This window comes from Pipistrellus hanaki (genome assembly GCF_964339955.1).
Source record: "Pipistrellus hanaki genome assembly, chromosome: 9".
In the NCBI taxonomy this organism is placed as follows: domain Eukaryota; kingdom Metazoa; phylum Chordata; class Mammalia; order Chiroptera; family Vespertilionidae; genus Pipistrellus; species Pipistrellus hanaki.
In genome coordinates this window covers 79,744,512-79,762,207 of record NC_140511.1, presented here as the reverse complement: position 1 = coordinate 79,762,207, position 17,696 = coordinate 79,744,512, and the positions used below count along the sequence as shown (strand labels likewise).

General features: G+C 63.2%; 1 protein-coding gene across 1 annotated transcript; it reads left to right on the top strand.

The window, feature by feature from the left end:
- Positions 1 to 9,964: 9,964 nt before the first annotated feature.
- CD248 (CD248 molecule) lies at positions 9,965 to 12,613 on the top strand. The gene has a single exon (XM_084893858.1). The coding sequence runs from the start codon at positions 10,005 to 10,007 to the stop codon at positions 12,477 to 12,479; it is 2,475 nt and encodes an 824-aa protein (XP_084749984.1). The 5' UTR covers positions 9,965 to 10,004; the 3' UTR covers positions 12,480 to 12,613.
- The last annotated feature ends 5,083 nt before the right edge of the window (positions 12,614 to 17,696 follow it).

Sequence of the window (17,696 nt, the reverse complement as noted above, 5' to 3'; positions counted from 1 at the left end):
CAGGTAAATCAGCATAAACAAGGGTCACCATGCAGGTGTTGGGACTCCGGGCAGGGAAGGCACCGATAGGCTGGCCTAAGACTGATCTCGTTATCCCCATTTTACAGGTGAGCAAACTGAGGCTTGCTCAGGGAAAGGGGCTTGTTACAGGGCTCGAACCCCAGGGTCTGTGGGGCTCCTGATTCCCCAGTCCTCCCCAACAGAAGGGTTCTTTACTGGTCCCCTCGGCAATCATCTATAGCAGTGTTTCCCAACCTTCTCTCATGATGAGAATCACCTGGTGGAGTTGTTTAAACACAGATTCCTGAATCCCAACTAAGAAGTGCTAAACTAGAATTTTTGGGAACATATAGGTAAAATTGTATACTTAACTAGTGCTCTAAGACAGATGTTATATACAGAGCACTAAGTTAGGTATGCAATTTTACCTATATGTTCCCAAAAATTCTAGTTTAGCACTTCTTAGTTGGGATTCAGGAATCTGTGTTTTAACAACTCCACCAGGTGATTCTCATCAGGAGAGAAGGTTGGGAAACACTGATCTATAGAACGTCTGTCTGGACCAAGCATCCCGCCCCGGCCAGAGGGAAATGTTGTGATGTACCCCCATCTTACAGAGGACGCCTCAAAAAAAGTCGAATTTCGGAGTCATTTACTAAAAGCCAGCGGCAGAGGAGGGAGCGAAGTGCTCCAGACCTCGCAGCCCGGCAGCTCGCCACGCCTGGCTCATCGATGACATCTTTGGGTCTGGAATGAGGAACCTGTTTCCAGAAAAGAAGCGTTTTCACAGAAGCAGAATCTGAGCGGCTTAGCTATCTCGGAATCACTGAATCACCGGAAACGCATCACCATTATCTGGGCCACCTGGACAACTGAGCGTCATCCATCCAGATTCTGGGATCCCTGAGTCAGCAGGAGCACGCCATCTGAAGCCTTTTAGGATGATCTGACTCGGGGACCACTGAGTCGACCGGAACTCAGTTATCTGTAGCCGCTGCGAGGATGTAGGGTAACTGAGCACCGGAGGAATGTCCCGATGACCAGTGAGATCACAATCCGTGGGACACGCACCCATCACCATGGAGTATCGGGATGGCAAACCTAGGCTCAGAGAATCAAAATAACTTTTAAATGAGGACAGAACCCCAAACAGCAAGGTTAGAATATTCAACAGCAATGTTTACCCAAGGGTGGCTGCCACCATCCTTCAGAGACAGATGAGGTCTGGGGAGGAATCAGAGTCTGTGCCTGGCGGAGGAGGCGGGCTCTGCGAGGGCCACGCCTGCTGGGGTCCAGGGCGCCTGGACCTCGCAGGAGCTCCCACTCCCTCCCTCCCCGGGCATCGGCCCTTTGTCACCCCAGAGCAGCCGCAGGTCCCTGAGTGCTTGTCCATTGTCTGTCTGCCCCGCCGGAAGGCCGCGGCCAGGTCGGCCTGGTTCCCGTAAGCCTGGGGCCTCGAACAATGCCGGCCGGAAGCTGGCACTTGGAGCCGAGTGAGGCCACGGGAAGACTCTGCCTGGACGGTCCTCGCAGCTCCAGGCTCGGGCAGTGCATTCTCCTCCGCCACCGCCAGGCGGCGAGCGCGCGCTGTCCCGGCCTCCAGCCGGGCCCCTGCACACCTGGGGCCGCCCGGGACCGGGCGCTCAGAGGACCAGCCCCGCCTGATGCCAGGAAGAGGCAGCTCTGCAGCGGGCCAGGGCCAGGCCAGGGACCGTCCTGTAAACGGGGATCCTGAGGCCAGAGGTCGGAACGTGCTGAGGGAGGGGCCGCCCACTGCCAGGGTTTAATGGGCCAGGCGGGCCCAGGATCAGGGCGTGTGGGCTGGCCGGAGGGCCCACTGGGGGGGCAGGAAGGCAGTCCACGACCCCACCCTGACCCACCTTCAGCACCGAGCGCTCAGCACCCTGCCCTGGCTTCCAGGCCCACACCCAGAAGCACCCTGACTCACACTCGCTGTGGGTGACGCCTGCCTGCCACTCTGTGAGGAAACCCGGGCAGAGTGCTGGGAGCACCCTGACAGGGTCACTGTGCCCTGCGGGACGGACATCGGCACACACCGGCCCCCCCTCCGGCCACAAACATCCTGGACCTTCAAACTCAGCTACTTCCCCTGGGGCTCAGACTGACTCCCTCACACACACACACACACACACACACACACACACACACACGGACAGGCTGACACACGTGGTGACCTGCTACACAGAAACCTCACAACACACCTAGCGGTGCAGGACTGCCTGGCACACCGGTCCCCGCTCAGACACGGCACTCAGGCACGGACACCGAGGCCCTCACAGGCACAGACTCAGAGACACACGCACTTCTTATACTTCTGATCCTGCAGAAGAGAGCCAAGCCCTTCGCACTAACCTCACTCCCAGCCGAGCCTATGTCAGCCACCACTCAGCCACCCTGCCCCATGGTGAGGGCTGGAGCTGCTGGGAAGACCCCTGTGTGGGGGGCGGTGACCCCCCTGGCCAGGCGGAGCAGGAGCGGCCGCTGGGTGGGGAGCCTGAGCTCATCAGATTCCAGCCGGAGTGATTCACCGGAAGGGCCTGGGGAGGACGGAGGATGGAGGGGGGGGCCAGCCCAGGGACTGGGACTTCGGGGGCCTAGGTCCTGGGACTTTGAGGGCCTAGGTCCTTCAGACCACAGGGTCCTGGTCCAGAGCAAGCCTCTGGCCCGGAGAGGGGCTTCCGGAGGGCGGCCGGCCCGAAGGGCCTGGCTGGGAGGGCTGGGGACCAGAGCAGAGCCAGGATGAGACAATGGGCCCCGCCCACCCAGCCCGGCCCCCGACCCCCGCCTCCCGGCCCAGCAGCTGGGTGTCTTTAGGGGTGAGGCCAAGGGCGGGGGCAGGGGTGGGGTGACCTCCATGACCATTGTGGCCCCAAGGCCCTGCCAGAGCCCAGAGGCCCCGCCCGGGGGTGTTTTCCTGCCTGGCCGTGATGCTGAGGACCGAGCCGCTGTGCGGGGTGACAGGAGGAGAGCACGGGGCTGGGGCAGACGGGGCACAGGAAGTGCCTTTCTTGGAACTCTGCACCAAAATAGCCGCCTGTCCCCTCTCCGGGTCTCAGTGTCACCGCGGGAGGTTGGTGTCTCCAAGGAGACCTTCCCCGGGGAGGGGCCGGACTGACCCGAGTCTGGCTTGTGCTGCCACCTCCCCCGCCTCCCACCCGCGGCCCCCCCATCCCTGCCTCAGGCTCCGCTCCGCTTTGAAGTCCTAACATAAATATCATGTCTGCTTGGGTTCCCCTTCCCTGCCGTCACAGCCCCCAGCCCTGGCTCCCGCCCCGGCCCGCCAGCTCCCTCCGGGGTGCGTGCCAGGGCCGGAGAGAGAGGCCGGGACCACCCAGGGAAGGCGGTGAGCCAGGGACCCTGGTTAGGATCGGGGAGCAGAGTGGGCAGGACACCAGATGGAGAGGGGAGACAGGGGCCAGAACCCACCAGGTGACCGTCCGGGGACAGGGCAGGGAGAGCCGAGGCGGGCAGGAGAGCTGGGAACCAGGAGACTGGGGCCGCTGACCCAGAGAGGGGAGGGAGGGGAGAGGGAGGACGGGACTCTGCCGGCTGAGCCCAGGCGGAGGGAGGGAGCGAGAGGGCACTGGGCAGGAAGAGAAGGGGCAGTTCCAGGGCCAGGGGCTGAGACGGGGCAGCAGCGGGCAGACCCAGTGGAAAGATCCCTGAGGGGCGGCCAGGACAGGGGAGCCCCCAGCAGACTGAGAGGAGCTGGTCACCCAGTGACCGGCCTCTGATGGGGCCGGAGTCCACCCCAGAGGTGCCCTCCTCAGGCGAGGACGGCATGGCGAGGAGGGCGAGCTGGGCTTCCTGGGGGAGCACGCAGCGAGGCCAGGGCTGGGCCGGCCTCGAGGGCCCCGCACGCAGCTCCAGCGGCGACGGACAGAGGGAGGGGGGACGGTGAGGACCGGGAGCCTCTGTCCCGGTTTAGGCTCTCCGTCTCGGATGGTCCTGCTCCGCCTCCAGCTGCCAGGTGCCCGGGGCCTGCCTTGTCCCTCTCGGGCCCTGTGCGCGTCGGCTCCAGGACTCTCTTTCGTGCGGGCAGATGGGGCCAGATGTGCAGGCCGGGCATCTGCCAGCGGAGGGACGGGGCCCTGGGAGCAGCCCTGCCTCTCCGCTCACAGCTGTGGGCACAGGTGTGGGCCCCGGGGACACACCCATCACCCCGCTGTGCACACAGCGAGGCCGGCTGTGCGAGCACGCACAGGGTCAGGCACAGACACCGGGCACACCCGCCAGCACCCGCAGCCCCCTCCGTGGCAAACACCCAGGAGCCTCTTCCCCGGGGGCCAAGCTTGGATAACACCCCTTCTCCCCGAGCCCCACCTCCCCCAGGCCTGTCTCTCCCCACCCTCTCCAGTCCATGCACCACCCCCTTCCCACGGGGCTCTCCCATCAGAAGCTCACGGGGTGCGGCCCGGCCCAGCATCACTCCCTCCCTCCCCGACTCTCCCCCCTCCCCGCTACTGCCTGGGACTCTCCCACCTCCTCTCCTGTGGCTCCCACCCAGCGGGCGCTCCCGCCCACCCGGCCCGATGGCGAGGTGGTCCGGGAAGAATGTGGAAGTGGAGGGAGGAGGGGGATGGGACAAAGGCGGAGGAAGGAGGTGATCTGTACACAGAGCAATGTGCCGGCTCAGCAGCCGGACTGCCAAGGCTCTCTCGGATGCCTGCCCAGGGGGCGCCCCTAATCACACTCGACCCCCCCCCATCCTGGTTGTTCCACTGGGCCCTCTGCAGGCCGCCCCTCTGCAGGCCACCGGCACCCCACCCCACAGCACACACACGGCATCCAAAACCGCCATCTGGCTCGTCCCGGTAGCTGGGAGACAAGGCTCCTTCAGGGAGAGTGGGCTTCTGTTTTCAGGCGCCTCTTGTTTCTCTCTCTCTGAGTCTCTTTTTAAAATGTATTTTTATCGATTTCCGAGAGGAAGGGAGAGGGAGAGGGAGATAGAAACATCAATGATAAGAGAGTCATTAACCGGCTGCCTCCTGCACTCCCAACACTGGGGATCAAGCCTGCAACAGATTCTTGACCCCCTGTGTGAGCTGAGCCTGGCATCCTGAGCAGTCTCCACCCCCCGCAGGGAGACACTGGCCTTGGGCCCAGCAGAGAGCAGGCTGTGGTGGGCATCGCGCAGGAGCCAGCCAGAGGCGGCCAAGCGTCCCGTCCACCTGACTGCACTCCTGCAGGTCCACGGAGCCGCACTCTGAGATTGCCGTTCACCAAGGCGGCGTCTGACTATGAACTAGCACTTCCCTTGAATCCAACATCTCATCCACACACCCATCCCCATAGCCATCTATCCATCCACTCACTCCTCCATTCATCTGTCCATTCTCTACCACCCATCTATCCGTTACTGATGCTTTTATCTAACCACCCTTCCACCCATCCGTCCACCCATCCATCCGTCCACCCATCCATCTGTCCACCCATCCATCTGTCCACCCATTCATCCGTCCATCCACCCATCCATCTGTCCACCCACCCATCCGTCCACCCACCCATCCATCCACCCACCCACCCATCCATCCACTCATCCATCCGTCCACTCATCCATCTGTCCACCCATTCATCCGTCCATCCACCCATCCATCTGTCCACCCATTCATCCGTCCACCCAGTCTCCTGCTTCTTCCCTCCGGTCATCCATCCATACCTCCACCTCCCCAGCCTCCAGGCACTGCTGCCTCAGTTAGCACTTTCTCTGTGCAGTGGGGGAACTGAGATGAGTCAGGCTGAGCAGGACCAACAGGAAGAGTGAGACCACAACCAGCCCCTCTCACCCAGACCCCTGGTGCTGTGCCCTGCCTCCCCCATCCTGACGAGGACAAGAAGTTCTTAGACTGCCTCACCCTCACCGCTCCCGACTTGCACTGGGCAGGTAAGCGCCAGGCACCACCCGAGCTGGGCACCCAGCTCTGCCTCCAATCTCACTTTCTATCTACCAAACCCTTGGTCTTGTTGGGGTGAGGTGCTCCCCACTGCTCCTCACCATGGTTCCCATTTCTTGACTCAAGCTTCCCTCCATTTGAAGTAGGCTCAGCCAGGCCATCTGGAAATTGGCCTGTGACCCTCCTCCTCCTGCTTCCCCTGCCTGCCCCCAACCCTTCACCCCAATAGGGCTGGAGTCCTGACCTCGGGTCTGCCACGCCCACTAGCCAGACGCCTGCAGCCTCCCCTCAGACGCCCCAGCTCTGGCCACTGCCCCGATCATGACTGGGCCTGCCACACCCTTGGACCGGGCTCGGGGCCGCCCCTAAGGAGCCTCCAGGGGCTGCCTCCCCCAGCCTGGCCCGCCCTGCTGCCCAGCTCTCCAGCCAGCTCCCTCCCTTGTCCCGGACGATTGCAACAATAGCTGTCCCTGGCCTCCAGTCCCCTCTCCACCCATCGCACACCCGCCGCAGGGCGCGTCTTGCTCCTTCCCCTCGGCCCCACAATAGGGGCCAGCCTTCCAGCCAGCCTCTCCATCCTCACTGGCCCCTGCCTGTCCGCACCCAGCCCAGGGAGTCCTCTGTACTCTCCACACACCTTGGGCTCTTCCGCCTCAAGCCCTGACTAGGCTGTGCTTCTTCCCGGCATGCCTTCCTCCCATCTTCATCCCTCGATGTCATGCCTGACTCTCAGGCTGCGTTCAAATGACTCTTTGGGGCGCTGCAGCAAGAGAGGTAAGAAGAAGAGCCGGAAAACCGCCCTGGCTGAGTGCTCAATGGTTAGAGCATCAGCCTGCGCACCAAAGGGCTGTGGGTTCGATTCCCAGTCAAGGAAGGGCCCATGCCTGGGTTGCAAGTTCGATACAGAGCCCTCGCTGGGGTGTGTGCATTTTTCTCACATCGATGTTGCTCTTGCTCCCCTCCTTCCTCCCTCTCTTCCACTCTCTCTAAAAATCAGGGGGGAAAATATCCTCAGATAAGGACATCTGCGGCTCCCAGCCTCATTCTCCCTGTCTGCAGAAGGCCTGCTGATTTCCGGGACCTCCCGGGCCTAGGATGGTCTGCTCCTGGGGAAGGCTGGGGAAGCGGAGGAAACAGGTGAGCTGTGGCTCAGGCCGTATCCCTGTGAGCCAGGCTCCTTACTTCACCAAGCCTCATTCATTCATTCATTCATTCATTTGTTCATTCAGCACATCTATGGCCAGCTTTCCGGGCTCAGACAGCAGCCCCTGCCCTCCCGGAGCCCACTGTCTCCTGGGGCAGGCGTTCTCCCTGAGGGCAGTGTCGCCCGCAGGAGGAGTGACAGTGGACGAGGTCTGGACCTTTTTGGTTGTCCCACTGGAGACATCCTACTGGCCACTGGGTAGATGAGGGATGCTGCTGACATCCCACAAAGCACATGTGAAGGAATAATTGCCCAGCCTGCGCAGGAAGGCAGCCGAGGAAGGGAATCCCTGGCACTGAGGGGTTCGGCCCACAGGGAAGCACGTGCCACCTCAGACAGTGATCAGGGCAAAGGAGAAACATGGAGCAAGGCTGGGGCCAGGGAGCCCGGGGGTGGAGGAGAGGGGGATCAGGGACTGCCACTGGGACTGAGACCCGAAGGGAGTGAGGAGGCAGAGCATCCAAATAACTGCAGGAAGCCCTAACCGGTGTGGCTCAGTGGATAGAGCTGTGTCTGCAGACTGAAGGGTCCCAGGTTCGATTCCAGCCAAGGGCATGTGCCCCAGTTGCAGGCCCACTACTTTCCTCTCTGAAATCAATAAAAATACATTAAAACAACAACAAAACCCAGATAACTGCAGGCAGCGTGCTCTGGTGGGGCAGAGCCGGGCAGAGGTACTGAGGAGAAATGATCCTGTGAGTTTCAGGAACGGCCGGAGCTCCGGAGCGGCTGGAGAGGGGCGGGTGGGGGGTTGGGATGAGCGGGTTGGGGGCAGGTCACGTGGGGCTGGCGGCTGTGGTTGAGAACTGGGCCTTTCCTCTGAGTGAGATGGGGGCCTCGAAGTTTCTGAGCAGGACCTGACTGAACGGATCCCTCCGGCAGGACGGAGCGGGCAGAGGGGCTGGGGAGAGGCTGTGGTGAGAACCTAGATGACAGACGGCAGTAGGGGCCAGAAGAGGAGGTCAGAGAAGGTGGTGAGAATCAGAGTCTGGTCTGTTTTGAAGGGAAGCCCTGAGAGACGGGACTCGGGTGTGGGAGAAAGAGTCAGGATGAGCTCAAGGCTCTGGGCCGGAGCCAGGGAGGCCGCGCTGCCCATGTTGTGGTTCCTCCCAGAAGCCGGTAGGCCTTGTCCATGTTCACATGTGCCCGGAGGTAGACCTCGGCAGCACCACCTCTGGGCACAGAGCAAGCACCTCCAAAGCCCTGGTCCTCGGGGGCCGCCCTGGGCTGGAAGGCGGGTGGCAGGGCCGCCCTGGGCCCCCCCCCCCCCCCCCCCCAGATTCCCTCCGAAGACTAAGGAACACTTGCCTCATGCTTTGCAGCTGACAAAGCACATTTGCAAACACTGAGGGCTGTGATACAATAGCCCCTTGAGCAGCAAGGCCCTGACTCATTACCCCCGTTTTGCAGATAAAAATGGAGACCCAGAGAGGGCTAGCGACTCCCCTGCAGGCACACAGCCCCCAGTGGCAGTGAAAAACGTGGAGGAGCAGAAGCTCTCCCTCAGGTCCCCACTCCCAGGTCCAACTGCTGCCAAGAGCAGTGGGCGTGCACGGGTTAATCTGACAGCCGGCTCCCCAGGGACCATCCTGGACCAGGGCTCAGAGCACAGGCCTCCAGAGGCCTCCGCGAGGCGCAGGGGGAGGACCCTGGCCGGGCCCCGAGGACAGGGAGGGCTCCACACATGCGATGCCTGTGTCATACACACGTGTGTGTCGCTGTGTGCCCCATGCCCATACATGGTCTCTCACCAGTCCCCTAGGGGCAAGCCCCGCTCACCCCCGCAGCCCGGCGCCCTCCCCCGCAGCCTGCCCTCCTGAGCAGCATTTCCTGTTTGGGGGCGGCCTGCTTTCCCTCCGAGCCCAGGTTCCCAGGCCCCCAGGCTGAGCAGAGGGTTAGGGAGAGCAGCCGCTGTCCCTCCTCCTTCCCCACACCCCCAGGCCAGCTGGAGCAGGAAGCTGGGGTGAGGGGGAGGTTGAGGCAGGAGCTTAGGTTATAAACGAGGGACTGAAGGGGTCTGTGCCTGGCCCTGGCCCGGCAGCTCGGCTAGTTGGAGTGTCATCCTGACCGAAGCTGAGGCTGCATCTCCCACAGACATGTACAGAATCAACCAATTAAGGCATAAGCCAGCGGAGCAACACACTGATGCTTTCTCTCCCCCGACTCCCTTCCCCTCTCTCTTTCTCTCTCTCAAATCAACAGATAAAAAAATTTTTTTTAAGAAGTCTGTGCATGCTGTGATCAAGGGACTCGCTGTCATGTGTTCGGGCATGTAGAATGTGTGTGCACCTGGGTAGCATGTGAGAGCACGTGAATGTGTGGGAAGGGGGCTGCAGGCCTGCGTGGGTCTGTAGTGAGGGGAAGGGCTTAGCATGTCAGACTATGTGCAAACCTGGTCCACGGAGAGAGCTCTCGGGTGGGGAGAGGAGCACACACACGTGTGTGATGTGAAGGGCATGAGTCAGAGCATGTTTCCACATGCATGGCAAGCTGTTGGCCTGGGAGCTGCTCAGGGGTGTGATGAGATTGGTGTGTCCAGATTTGGGTCACGGCCGGTCTCTGGGAAGTGACCTCACCCCACCCAAGAGCCCGGGGCTGCGCTGGGTTTTCCGAGGGTCGTCCAGCATCTCCAGGCAGCTGGTGACTCCCCGCCCCCGAGTGCTCCCCCTCCCCTCCCGCCCCCGGCCCAGCGCCCCCTGCCCCTGCCCCGCCCGCCCGCTTCCTGCTCGGCCGCCCCCCGGGAGCGGGGCGGGAGCTGGCGGCCGCCCCAGCCCGCTCCTTACAAGGCTTCCGTCCGCGGCCCGCCCCGGCCCGCCCCCCGGCCCCGGCCCGCCCCCTGTCAAGAGCGGCCGCGGCCCCGGCCCCGCCAGTCGGGGGGCGTCGCGATGCTGCTGCGCCTGCTGCTGGCCTGGGCTGCCGCGGCGCCCGCGCTGGGCCAGCCGCCCTGGGCCCCGGAGCCCCGCGCCGCCTGCAGCCCCGACGGCTGCTACGCGCTCTTCCCGCGGCGCGGCACCTTCCTGGAGGCCTGGCGGGCCTGCCGCGAGCTGGGGGGCGACCTGGCCACGCCGCGGACCCCCGAGGAGGCCCAGCGCCTGGGCGGCCTGGTGGGCGCGGGCCCGGCCCGCGGGCTGCTGTGGATCGGCCTGCAGCGGCAGGCCCGGCAGTGCCAGCCGCAGCGCCCGCTGCGCGGCTTCACGTGGACCACGGGCGACCGGGACACGGCCTTCACCAACTGGGCCCAGCCCGCCTCGGGCGCGCCCTGCCGGGCCCAGCGCTGCGCCGCCCTGGAGGCCGCCGGCGAGCACCGCTGGCTGGAGGGCTCCTGCACGCTGGCCGTGGACGGCTACCTGTGCCAGTTCGGCTTTGAGGGCTCCTGCCCGGCGCTGCCGGGGGAGGCTGGCCAGGCCGGCCCCGCCGTCTACACCACGCCCTTCCAGCTGGTCTCCACCGAGCTCGAGTGGCTGCCCTTCGGCTCGGTGGCCGCCGTGCCCTGCCGGACGGGCAGGGAGGCCTCGGTGCTGTGCGTGCGGCAGCCCGGGGGCGGGGTGAGCTGGTCGCGGGCCGGGCCGCTGTGCCCGGGCCCCGGCGGCTGCAGCCCGGACAACGGGGGCTGCGAGCAGGAGTGCGTGGAGGAGGCGGACGGCCTGGTGTCCTGCCGCTGCTCCGAGGGCTTCCGGCTGGCGGCGGACGGGCGCGGCTGCGAGGACCCCTGTGCCCAGGCGCCCTGCGAGCAGCAGTGTGAGCCGGCCGGGCCGCTGGGCTACAGCTGCCACTGCCGCCTGGGCTTCCGGCCGGCAGAGGACGAGCCCCACCGCTGCCTGGACACCGACGAGTGCCAGATCGCCGGCGTGTGCCAGCAGATGTGCGTCAACTACGTCGGCGGCTTCGAGTGCTACTGCAGCGAGGGCCACGAGCTGGAGGCGGACGGCATCAGCTGCAGCCCGGCCGGGGACGTGGGGGCCCGGGCCTCCCCGGGCCTCGGGGAGCAGCTGCTGGAGGACGGAGAGGACGGAGAGGACGAAGACGACGGCGGGGAGGCCTGGGAGGACTTCGATGACGGCTGGACAGACATGCCCGGGGTGCCGTGGATGGGGGCCACACGGCCCCCCGACTTCGGCCTGGCCTACGGGCCTGGCTTCCCGGAGGACCGGGAGCCGCAGATGCTCTACCTGGACCCCACCTGGCCTCCCCCGCTCGGCGCCCCCAGGGCCCCCCATCACTCCTCAGTGCTCTCCGTCACCCGGCCCCTGGTGGTCTCGGCCACACGCCCCACACTGCCCTCTGCCCACCAACCTTCTATCATCTCTGCCACACGCCCACCCCTGGCCCCGGCTCCGGGGCACCCTAGGGTCCCGGCCATGCACCCAGCTCTACGCCCTGACCACCCGTTCCCCGTGATCTCTGTCAACTACCCAGATCTGCCCTCTGTCCGCCAAGCTCCCGCTACCCCTGCCCCTAGCCCAGCCCAGCCCCCTGCCCCTCAGCACCCTAGGGTCCCGGCCATGCACCCAGCTTTGCAGCCTCATCAGCGGTTCCCCAAGATCTCCGTCAACTACCCAGATCTGCCCTCTGTCCACCAACCTCCCGTTACCCCTGCCCCTAGCCCAGCCCCGCCCCCTGCCCCTCAGCCCCCAGCCATCTCAGCCAAACACCCTGAACTGCCCACTGCCCCCCTGTTCCCCATGTTCCCAGACGCCCGGGTGGCTGGCTCCCAGGCCACCACCCATTGGCCTGGAATCCCAGCTGGCCACACCCCTGTGGCCACCGCCCCCGGTGCTCACCAGTCCCCTGTGACCGCAGATGTCCCGGCTCTCGGAGCCCGGGCCACCCACCTTCCCAGAACCTCCGCTCCCCAGCCTTCCCTGAGCACTACCTCCAGCTCCCCCGAGGCCCCTGCCCGTCGAGGCCCTGTGCCTGCTGCCGCCCAGCCCCCAGGCCTCCCCACCCCCCTGCCCCCTCGGAGCCCCAGGAACCAGAGTGCCCGGTCCAGCCCCGCACACACTTCCTCCAAAGCCCCGCAGGTCCCCAGAGCGGGCGCCTCTCCTCCCACGCTGACCCCAAGGCCCTCAGCAACCCCCGCCGCGGCCCCCACGGCCCTGGGGGAGGCCAGTCCTGCAGGCCGGAGCCGGAGGGATGACCGGTGGCTGCTGGTGGCCCTCCTGGTGCCCACGTGCGTCTTCCTGGTGGTCCTGCTCGCCCTGGGCATCGTGTACTGCACCCGCTGCGGCCCCCACGCGCCCAACAAGCGCATCACGGACTGCTACCGCTGGGTCACCCACTCGGGGAGCAAGGGCCCCCCAGAACCCACGGCCCACCGGGGCAGCCTCACGGGCGTGCAGACCTGCAGAACCAGCGTGTGACGGCCCCGCGCCCCGCTCCGTGCGGGGAGGGGAAGGGGCGCGCATGGACACGTGGCCCAGACGACACCAGTGACCATGGGGGTCCCCCGGATGGACAGAGGGCTTCCGGCTCCCGGGGCACCGCCCGGCTCCTCTCGGTCAACCACCTGACCTGACTCATGGGAACTCTGCTCTGTGGTCTGGCACCTTCAACAGAGGGGCAGCCGAGGCCCCGGGACTCAGGGTGGGTGCTGGGTGTTCTCCAATAAACCGGGTGCCAGCCGCCCCCAGGCTCCTGACCCTGAGGGGAGGGTCTGGGAGGACGCAGGATAAAAGAAGGGAACTGCCCTCAGCGTGGCTGGGCCCGCAGGAAACGAGGTAAGACCCTGGAGGGAAGGTATGCTTCAGAGATGCGCAGGGAAGTGGGAGCGCAGAGGGCAGCCTTGCCCACGGTGACCCAGAAATCCAGGAAACGGGAGGCTTGGGTGGAGAATTCCATATTTGTGCTTTCTACCAAAACCCCAAGAAGGCAGGGCTGAGTCTGGGGGAGGGCTCTGGAAGGAGAGCTCTGCTGAGCTGGAGCCAAACTGGGGTGTCCAGGTTAAAGGTAAGCCTTGGGCCTGGTGATGCTGGGGTGGAGAGGGTCTCGTGGGTGAGCCGCTCCTAGCTCTCCTCTGGCAATTCCCTCCCCGGCCCTGGTGGCTGGGCTCGGGTCACCCAAGGGTGCCACCCCTCCTCTGGAGGACTCCGGGGCACTCCTCCTGCTGCAGGGAGGAGGTGGGAGTCGGAGTCTAGCAGGCGAGGCTGGGAGAGCACTACCTAGCCCAGGAGAGCTGGTGCAATCCAGCCCCCCAAGGCCCTCCGGTCCTGGGCCACATTTCACCCTTCTCCATGGTGTGGGCCAGAAAGAACAGGGACCGCAGCTTGAGCGAAGGTTCAGGCTGCTCCAGGCGAAATTCCCACAACCCGGAGGAGGGGATGGTCATCACAGCCTGGGAAAACCGTGCAACGGCCAGCCTCCTGGGCTCACTGCCTTGGGCACAGGGAGCGGAGGAGCCTGCCGGGAGGTGCCGGTCACCGCCGCCTCTGTAATTTTTCAGCTGCGGCCTCTAAGGAGCCTCTAATTAGGACGGAGCAGAACCACCACGACCACCCGCGCAGGCGAGGCGGGGTGGCCCACAGGCCCTTCCCTACCAGGTACCCTATGCCACTGCCTGGCCCCGGGGCCTGGCCTGGGCGGGAAGGCTAAACTGGGCCCCAGGGACTAAGGGGGACTAAGAGACTAGAGGCCGGAGCTGGGGACCAACCTGAGGGCGGAGGGGGCGCGGAGTGGGGCGGAGGGAACCTACACCCAGCCCCCGCCCCCTCTCACGTTTCTTTAACTGGAACCAGACGCCCCAGCAGATCCTGCCCAAGTTTTTAACCTCAGAGACGCCGCCGGAGAAGTTTGCTGAATGGGCGTGGGGGTGGCGGGGTGGCCCACACGCCGGAGTCTGGGAAGGAGGTGCGTGCGCCGCCCTGGGGGTGACGAAGCTTGCGAGGGGAGAACGGCCGGAGCTCCCTCCGGTGACCCCGGGCTGGGGATCCAGAGCGTCTCCACGAGGCAGGAAGGAGTTAAATGCACGGCCTCGGAGGGAGGAGACGGGAGTGGCGAAGGGGGCCCAGAGCCGGCTCTTTGTCATACCGTAATGAGCACCAGATGCGGAGCTGCGTGCGGGCTGAGCAGACGGCCTCCCAGGGCCGCGCCCCGCCCGCGCCCGGCCCAGGCTCTTCCCAGGCCCCGAGCCGCGTCTCAGGCTCCGCCCACCGGCTCTCAGGCCCCGCCTCCCCCAGACCTCCGCCTACCAGCAGGTCCCGGGGAGCTCCGAGCCACGCCCACTGACTGCCGCCCAGTGCCCTCGGGAGCTCTCCGAGGCCCCGCCCATCAGCGCTACAAGCCACGCCCCTGCCAGCTCAGAGTCTCTGAACCAGTGCCCCGCCCCTTTGTTAGCCCCGCCCAGAACGGGGCCGTACCAATGCCCCGCCCACCCGGCCGTAAGCCCCGCCTCCTCAGCGCGGTGTGCGGCGTCTAGGGGAGTTATTAGTTCCTGTTTCCAGGAGGCACGCACGGGGTCCGACCAGAGGTTATCCTTTCTCCTCACGCAGCCCCGAATAACAACTAAAACCCTGCCCTTCCTCGGAGCCGGGGGCTCGGCCCACAGCGCAGGGATCTCCACAGACAGTGCTGTCGCAGAGATGCTAATTCTGCCCTCTGGGAATGTATGCGGTCCCCTCAAACCCTCAACCGCCTCTGCAAACTCCGCCCCCAGCCGTGAGCCCCGCCCCCTCGCCAAGGGATACCAGCCGTAAGGGCGGAGCCCCGGCCCCGCCTCACCGGGGAAAGAACTCCGCCCACGCACGGCTCTCTCCCCTCACACTGAGGTAATGGCCCACCCCGGGCCGCCCAGTAAAAATGCCCGCGAACCGAACCGCGGCGGCCCCGCAAGCCCCGCCCGCCCACAGCGCCGCCCACGTGGAGAGCGTGCCCAACCTCTTCTCCCAGGTCCTCCTCCTGCCGGCTCAAGCCCCGCCCACCTGTAGCCCCTCCTCATGTGGAAGCCCCGCCCACCGTTAGCCCCGCCTCCTCAGGCTCAAGCCCCGCCCCTGTGGGCTTAGGACCTTTGAAGTCTCTCACCACCTTGTGGGTCAGAACCCCTCGTCCTGGACCAAGTTACCCCTGAACCCTGCCAGGCGCCCTCCCTCCCTCCCCACCCGTGGCTTCCGTGCGTCTAGATTGCGGATTCTCCGGAGGGAGCTCTGACCGGGGTAGAGCCCAGAGCACGGCGTGGATGAATAGGCCTTTGGTGCCACCTGCCTTCCGCACCGCAGCTTGCAGCCAGCGGGAGGCCTCGGTCCGGCCCCTCTCCCAGAGCGCACTGGTGCTCAATAAACAGTTGCCTCATTCATGTTTTTGTTACTCAGATATCTGCCAGCTCCTTCCTCCACCTCCTCAAGCAGCAGATCTGTGGCAGGCGCCCTCCATTGTATTTGAAAGACCTCAAGGGGCTTTGCGCCGGCCCTCAAGCCATTCTGTGAGCTGAGATGGCCCCAGCCCGCCAGTCTTTACAGAGGCTGGTGGGACTCGTGTGGTCCCTTCCCCACGAATCCTGTTTCCCAGGGGCACAAGCACAATCTCTGGGGGGGGGGGGGGGGAGCAGAATTGGTGGGCTGGGCCCTCCCCTAACCCAACTTCATTCAAAGTGTGGACGCCTTGGGGGGGGGGTGGAGGGATGGGGTGAGTTTGGGCTCAGAGGCTCTCACGTGGGAGCTGAGAGTCACACTTTTGGGAGCGGGATTTCACAGCTGATCTCTATATCAGCACTCATCACTACATTTGAAAGCATTCACCTGCTCACTCCCACACAAAATTGGGGCTCCAGGAGGCCAAGGCAGTTGAGATCAGCTCTCGAAGCTCAATAACATGCTTTTCAAACATTGCTGGGATAGATGGTGGCTAAGGTGTGCGTGGGGGGTGGGGGGGGGCAGAACTAGCACCACCTGAGCTCGGTGAGGTGCTAGCACCCACAGGGTACCTGCACTCTCTGCACTGAGCCTAGGCCGGAGCCACCTCCTGACAAACTCAGGCCTGGGAGCATCCCTGATGCCCTGGCTACTATGAATGGGAGAAGGGTTTGGTGCCAAATGTTAATGAAAATCCTGGCTGTTATTATCGCCTAGTCCTGATCTAAGGGCTTTGCATGCCTTAACCCCGTGGTCAGCAAACTGCGGCTCGCAAGCCACGGTTTGCCGCTCTGTTGACTAATAAGTTTGCCGACCAATCACCTAGACTCTCGATTCCAATATTACAGGCTGTTGTTCCTTGTGATTAAGCCCCTATCCCAGTGGTTGGCAAACTCATCAGTCAACAGAGGGGCAAACCGAGGCTCGCGAGTCGCATGTGGCTCTCGAGCCGCAGTCTGCCGACCACTGCCTCAACCCATTTAAGATCCATAACAACGCCCACGAAGTAAGTGCTCTTCTCATCACCACTCACAGGTGGGAGAGAGGAGACACCCGCCTGAGTGCCTTGCCTTAGGCCACCTGCCCCATTTGGACGTTAGTAAGTGGAGGTTTGAACTCAGGTAGATTCCGTGATCATCACCCCTTGAGCAGGGCCGGTCCATAATGATAGCCATGTCTCTGATCAGGAAATGCCCACTATTAAAAATAAATAAGTAGCCGAAACCGGTTTGGCTCAGTAGTAGAGCGTCGGTCTGCCGACTGAAAGGTCCCAGGTTCGATTCCAGTCAAGGGCATGTACGTTGGTTGTGGGCACATCCCCGGTAGGGGGTGTGCAAGAGGCAGCTGGTCGATGTTTCTCTCTCATCGACGTTTCTGGCTCTCTATCTCTCTCTCTTCCTCTCTGTAAAAAATCAATAAAATACATATATATTTTTAAATTATATTTTATTGAAAAAATCAATAAAAAATATATTTTAATATATTTTATTGAAAAAATCAATAAAAATATATATTTTAATATATTTTATTGATATTTTACAGAGAAGAAGGGAGAGAGATAGAGAGCCAGAAACGTCGATGAGAGAGAAACATCGACCAGCTGCCTCTTGCACACCCCCTACTGGGGATGTGCCCGCAACTAATGTACACGCCCTTGACCAGAATCGAACCCGGGACCCTTCAGTCCACAGACCGACGCTCTACCACTGAGCCAAACCGGTTTCGGCAATAAAATATATATTTTTAAAAATAAAAAAATAAAAAAATAAAAATAAATAAGTAAATAAATAAATAAATAAAATGCCCACTATTAACAAAACAAAACAAAGAAACCCAAAAACACCAAAATCCTCAGAGCCCAAAGCTGTTCTGGAAGAAGCACTCACTGAGACACGAGCAGCCACAGCAATGGCCAGGCCCCGGCCCGCGCGGTCTGAGCCGCCAGCAGCAGGGCTGGGTGGGGCAGACCATGTGTCCGCAGTCCTGGGTGGACAGAGACCTTTCACACATGAGCCTGGAAGAGAAAGCTCAGCTGTTTTGAAAGAACTTGCCTTAGCTGTAGATAAGGGCGGGAGAGGTGCTGGGGACAGTTCGGAGATAAGAAAGCTGTTTCGTGCTTCTGGACTGGCTGTGGGCAACAGTCTATAGGAAGTTGGTGCAAAGGCGGATGCAGTGGTGTGTGTGGGGGTCTATCCTCTCCCGATGAGAGCTCTAAGAACCACCTGGAAGCTGAGTCAA

Excerpts from the sequence above, each read along its gene's own strand:
- CD248 (XM_084893858.1), top strand. The coding sequence starts at position 10,005 with ATGCTGCTGCGCCTGCTGCTGGCCTGGGCTGCCGCGGCGCCCGCGCTG.